Source organism: Spinacia oleracea, chromosome 6, assembly GCF_020520425.1.
Source record: "Spinacia oleracea cultivar Varoflay chromosome 6, BTI_SOV_V1, whole genome shotgun sequence".
Lineage (NCBI taxonomy): Eukaryota > Viridiplantae > Streptophyta > Magnoliopsida > Caryophyllales > Amaranthaceae > Spinacia > Spinacia oleracea.
Genome location: NC_079492.1, coordinates 136,086,259 through 136,092,737, shown reverse-complemented (window position 1 = coordinate 136,092,737; position 6,479 = coordinate 136,086,259). Strand labels below are relative to the sequence as shown.

Genomic DNA, 6,479 nt, shown 5'->3' with positions numbered 1-6,479 from the left:
GAACACGCCCTTGGACTATTTATTTATTTTTGTTTTAATTTTTATTTATCGAATTAGTTTTTTTATAGGTAATATGTAACTATTTTTTTTAATAACATTATGACATCATTTCCGGTGATTTTTGCCGGAAAATTATTTCGGGTTGTAATTTAAAATAGATGTATAAGTTTAAGGTTGTAATTGAAAAAATAGAAGTTCGAGGTTGTAAACTTGTACTCCCTCCGTATTTATTTAAGAGATACACTTGGCCTGGCACGGGTATTAAGAAAAAGAATTGAATTAAATAAAGTAATAAAACAAGTGGGGTTGAGTATATATTTTAATAAGAAAAATAAGTGGGGACCATGTCATTTTAGGGAGTGGGGGTGGGGATGAGGTGTAGATATATTATTTAATTAGATGGTGGGGTTGATAAATTACTAAAAATGGCAAATGTATCTCTTAAATAAATACGATCGGAAAAGGCAAGTGTATCCCTTAAATAAATACAGATGGAGTAATTGACAAATAGAGAACTTTATTAGGTTGGATTTAGCAAATTCTCCTTAAAAAAAAATACCAAACTCGCTAGGAACGGAAAGGAATTGGAAGAAGAAGCTCTTAGGTTTTCACCCCTTGTTCGTGTTATGATTCTCTATAACACGAGGAATTAAATGGAAAGACTTGATATCTCTATAACACGAGGAGTTAAGATGGAAAGATTTAGGTGTTTACTTTCCATTTACTTTTAGTATCCATAGTAACCTTGAGGTTGTCTTAAATCCCAAATGACATAATATTAAGCTAATGCCACTTTGGAGAATAAGTCTCCTTGACTCCTTCCTCATCCCCCGCACAACTAAATGGAAATAAGCATTTATTAATAGGTTATACCCCTCTGTCCCTTAATACTCGTACCGTTTTGTCTGGACACGCTTGTCAATGCACAATTTTGACCATCAATATCTTTAACTACATATTATAAAAACTTATAGAAATATTAATAGTTGGAAAATATATATTAAGATGAAGCCAACAATATATTATATACTAACATTTGTTTTCATATACTAGAAATAAAATAGGGTCAAAGTGAATTATGTGAATAGTGTAAAAAGTCAAAACGGTGCGAGTATTAAGGGACAGAGGGAGTATAAGTTAAATATTTAGTTTTTAATCACGTTCATGACACATAAGTATGTCATGTCATCACTGTGATACGGCTTTATCATTTTCAAATAAATAATAGTAACAATAATAATAATAAGTTAAACTGAACTGAACTGTCAGATAAGTCCTGAAACTGTAATTAAGCTAAAAAGAACCGGTTCTAAGCCTTAATTTTGATATACTCCGTAAATATGAATTTGCCACGACGAATAAAGCTAAACAAATATGAGAAACATTTACAGGGAAACCTCATAGATTTAATTGGGTTTTTGAGCTAAAGCATAAAGAGTACAGACTACTTCCCATAAGAGAGGAGACTGCCATCACATAATACTGACTACAAAATTTTTGCGTAAAAAAATAAGTAAAAAACTTGAACCCAGAATGGGAGATCTATTGTACAGTTTGAGTTTTACACTTTTACCAACTTCAAACATCAAATACCAAGTACAACAACATTAATTCATAAAATGATATGAACACAAGTGATGCTAAAAGATCATTAAGGGAAGTTGAAAACAACAAACTTTATCTACAAAAATATAAATACAAAATATCAACAAAATGCTCTCTCTATCGACCATCAGCAGAGGTAAAGGACTCAGCAAACCCAGTAGGCCTAGCAGGGATACTACCTTTGCTATCTTCAAGATCTGTATAACTCATGTCTTTCCCTTCAGCCTCCTGCCATCCCTTCACCATTTGAGTTAAGGGAAGATTATAATCAATTCCAGAGTAATCTTCAGTATCATCATCCCATGGCTTCCAAATCTCGACTAGTGGGGCCAGTACATTGACAGCATGGCCCATATCGGGCCGTTGATTGGGCTCTCTGGCTGTGCAGTGGCCTGCTAACTCCGCGATTGCTATGATACTTTCAACTGTTTCTCCTTTAATATCAAGAACTGGATCGATGGCTGCCAATAGCTTTTCTCTATCTGATTTTATCCGCCAGAACCATGCTGCCAAGTACTGCTGTTCCTCAGGTCTGTGGTCATCCAGTGCCGTAACTCCCATTAATAACTCCATTAACACCACACCAAAGCTGAAAACATCTGTTTTCGTTGTGATTTTGCCTGTGACTGAATCAAGTAAACATAGGGGTCAATCAATGCTGTAACAGAATTTAAAGGTAGCCAGACAAGCTAAAATTGAGTGTTCTAGTCTATAGTCTGATTATAGGTATACTGGCTTCCGTCATTCAAAAAAATCAGCTTTGATGTCACAACGAAGAAACTTCCAGAAAAGTGACTGTAAACAACTTCTTCGAAAAGAAAACCATATGAAAGAAGAGAAAGCTCCAAGTCCATATATGACTATATGAGTATATGACATCTATTGCACTGAAGAAAAAAAAAAAAAGCATATTTTGTTTCCTATATTTCTATGCTTTTTTAGGGATAAGGGGAACATTCCATTTGATAATGACATATTATCAGTTATCCATCCATAATTCACAAGCCAAATGTTATAGCCAAAAGATACTATGCCACAGGGGTTTAACTTTTAAAGCACAACAAATATTCTCCCATCTAGCAAATTTCTCTGCTTAACTAGATAAGTCAATATTCCATTCCATTATTCTCTGGAAATGGCAACTTGGAAGAAACAAGAAGTTCGATTGGAAAGATAATTTCTGTTTAAGTTTTTAAAAAATTGTATGTTACAACTAAATCCATCAAGCTTTACGCAAACAATTAAGTTCAACAATGATTGCTTACCAGCATATTCGGGTGCCATGTATCCAAATGTTCCAGCCAGCCTCGTGACCACAGATTGTTGCCCTTGGTCAGGAGCAAGTTTTACCAGCCCAAAATCTGCAACTTTTGCTCTGAAATCATCACCAAGCAAAATATTGGAAGGTTTGAGGTCTCTGTGTATGAAACTCTGATGTGCCAAGCTGTGAAGATATTCCACTGCTCGTGCCACATCCAAAGCAATATTTAACCTCCTTTTCCACGAAAGAGGCTCCAGATTGAAAGTCTTCCAGTGGAAGAGATGCCTGCTAAGTGCCCCTTGAGGCATATACTCATACACCAATATTCTCTCATTCCCTTCAACTGAGTATCCCAGAAGAGATACCAAATGTCGATGACGGACTTTAGACAAGACTGCTATTTCAGATTGGAATTCATCTGACGCTTTGTTGTTAATCACACCCGCTTCCATTCTCTTCACTGCTATTTTAGTTCCATCCTCCAATTCCCCCTGGTAAACAACTCCAAACCCACCACGGCCAAGCTCATTCTCAGGGGCAAAGTTTTTGGTCACATTTCTGAGAACTTGAACTGATATCACCAAATTTCCAGCTTCAATGACATGGGACTCACCCGTTCCGCTGCTATTCCTACTAGCAGAACCGCTTCCAATTGATGTATTGCCATTGGTGTTATTAGCAACAACAATTTTAACGGCGTTATCTGAATCTGATGCTTCTCTTGGGTAAATCACAAAGGAGCTTGGGTCTTGGTGGATATGTTTCTTCCTTTTACAGTAATAAATTGACAAAGGAACCACCAGTAATAAAAGGGCAGCAAAACTTGCAGCAGGAGCTACAATAGCAACCAGTTTAGATCTTTTAGGGGCATCAGGGCTTCTAGTTTCTGATGTTTGAGAAGGACCGGAGTTCTTTGAGGGTGAAGATTGACCATTTTTTGGTGCTGAAGATGGACCATTTTTTGGTGCTGAAGATTGACCATTTGGTGCTGAAGTTTGTGATGGAGGGGGGGAAATAAGAGGAGAATTTCCATCAATAACAAGTTTGACGTTTTTGCTGAATTTCGGCCATGGAGGGGAAAGATTGTTGTGACTCAAATCTACGGTTGTGAGGGAATTCACATCGGTCCAGTTCAAGGGAACTTGACCAGTGATACTGTTGTGATTGAGTATAATTTTTTCAAGGGATTTGAGCATCCCAAGAGAGGAGCTTAGTGTACCATTAAGGCCGCGATTAGGCAAATTAATGACACTAACTTGTTTATTGTCATTGCAAATCACTCCCAACCATCCAACACATGGATTATTAGTTGACCACGAAGCACTAAGGATCGATGGATATTCTAACCCACCCAAGAAATCGATAAGTGCCATGACTTCTGGAGCACAAAGATCTCCTTGAGTTTTTTGACAAAAGTAATTCGACTCATATGTAACATTCTTAGTCTTAAACTCAGGAATCGGACCCATGAAATGATTATTGTTCAAATCCAATTGATCCAATTCCATATCAGCCAAGCTAGCCGGAATCAACCCAACAAGTTGATTTGAGTTAAGATTTAGTTTCTTCAAACTAGCCAAATTCCCAATGTTGGAAGGAATTACCCCACTAAACTGATTCCCATGAAGCCAAGCAGTAGTTAATGACTCCATTGTCACAATCAAATCAAGAGTACCACTCATCCCACCACCACCTTGTCCATTCAACCAAAGTGTTTGCAAATTCGACCCATTTAAACTCGCCGGAATCCCACCGGAGATTCGATTCGATGACAATCGAAGCTCGGTCAATGACCCAAACCCCCCCAAATAATCAGGCAATGGACCAACCAAATTAGTAGACACCAATGACAAAGTAGCCAACTGAGCTGAATCTTGCAACCCAATAGGGAGAGACCAGCCAGTAGTAGCATTCAAATTAGGGTTATGATCCAATGCCATTACTTGTAAATTAACTAACCCAACAAAGAAATCAGCAGGAATTGCAGTAAAATTATTAAAATCTAAGAATGCAAACTTCAACTCTTTTAACCCATTAAAAGAAGGTATCATACCAGTCAATTCATTGTGCTGAAGACCCAAATTTGAGAGCATTTCCAAATTGTTGAAATCTTTAGGCAAAGTACCCTTTAACCCTAGACTTTTAGCTTGAATTTGGGTAACTCTTCCATCTGCACAATACACAAACTCCCACTTATTTCCACATGGATCATCATCTCCTTCACTAGGCCATTTTAGAAGCTCAGGATTTTCCAGGTTTTTTCTGAAGTCATTCAGAATTGCAAGGTCACCAGGATCTGTAACACTGAAAACTACTGTTTTTAGAGAGAGAAATAGCGTAAGAACTAAAGCAAATTTCTTCATATTCCAGTGAACTTCCCTGGCTGCCCTCATTTTAGAAGCTCCCAAGAGGCAAAACCCATGTGTAGTTTGCGTGAGCTTAGAGAGAGAAAGCTCATAATGAGCAGCACAGAAGAAAAAGAAGAAGAAGAAGAAGAAGAAGAAGAAGAAGAAGAAGAAGAAGAAGAAGGTAAGAGGGGGAGTGTGTGTGAACCGTGGATCACGAAGGGTGATATTGGCAACTAAAGGCGGATTTAGAGAGAGAAAGGTTCAACTCCTACATGAAAGTTTTAGGTAAATCATACTCCATGTACATTGTATTACTGTATAACTGAGTCGTTTTCGTGTTTAATTTCGTGTTAATGTTAATTGTATGTACTAATATAAAAAGGAGATTAGATATTGCATAATACGATAAATGGGTTGGATTTCTACGAGTCGAGATGTATTAAGTTTAAGTGTGAAGTGTCTCTCGATTTATTCAGATCAGACTCGAATCATATTTTATGTACTCTTTAGGAAGATATTCACTTTAATCGGTACGGGTTTTAGGAAAGTTAGTTGAATTTATTAAAATAAAATGAAATTGACCGGCATGTAGTTTAAGAAGAGTGAGTTGAATTTATTAAAATAAGATGAAAGTGGTAGTGGGTGAATTATTTTATTATAGTAAAAAGATGATGTGAGTAAGTGTAGAGACTACAAGAAATAGATAAATATTAATAAAATTTGAAATGGAGATCAAGACATGTCAAAAAGTAAAAGTGTATCTTTTTTAAAATACGGTCGTGTAATGAAAGTGTATCTCTTTTTATAATACGGAGGGAATAAGTATGTGGCTTATTGTACAATTGAATAGTGTTCATATTTATCATCGTGTTAATATCAATTATATGTACTAATATTAAAAAGGAGATTAAATATTGCATAATACAACAAATATGTCGGATTATTACAAATAAGATGAATTAAGTTCAACTCTAAAGCGTCTCTCCATAAATTTAAATCAGAACTCGGGTGATGTTGTTTTGAAAGGTACTCCATCATAAAACAATGTTTTCTATTTCAACTTTTTAAGGATGTTGTTTTTCTAACTTTTGTTTTAAACTTTAAAGTGAGAAATCAAATCCAATGGGAATTTTGTGATTCTCTTTTGAACCACAATAGTGAGAATGATTATTGGGAGAAGAGAGAGAGAAAGAGAGGAGGGCAAAATCGTCATTTGGATGGTGGGGGGGGGTAGTCAAAGAAAAGAAGAGATCTGAAATTAGTGA

At 36.2% G+C, this 6,479-nt stretch overlaps 1 protein-coding gene across 1 annotated transcript; it reads right to left on the bottom strand.

Annotated features, from left to right (window-relative positions):
- Window positions 1-1,494: 1,494 nt before the first annotated feature.
- Window positions 1,495-5,671, bottom strand: LOC110794766 (receptor protein kinase TMK1). Its single transcript, XM_021999721.2, has 2 exons — window positions 2,871-5,671; window positions 1,495-2,231 (listed from the first exon to the last, which is right to left on the bottom strand). The coding sequence occupies exons 1-2, from the start codon at window positions 5,257-5,259 to the stop codon at window positions 1,723-1,725; spliced, it is 2,898 nt and encodes a 965-aa protein (XP_021855413.1). The 5' UTR covers window positions 5,260-5,671; the 3' UTR covers window positions 1,495-1,722.
- Window positions 5,672-6,479: the final 808 nt, after the last annotated feature.

Bases quoted from the DNA above. Each gene is read 5' to 3' on its own strand.
- LOC110794766 (XM_021999721.2), bottom strand. From the start codon at position 5,259: ATGAGGGCAGCCAGGGAAGTTCACTGGAATATGAAGAAATTTGCTTTA. The intron at 2,232-2,870 runs GTAAGCAATCAT...TACTTGATTCAG, and splicing joins CATGGCACCCGAATATGCTG to TCACAGGCAAAATCACAACG.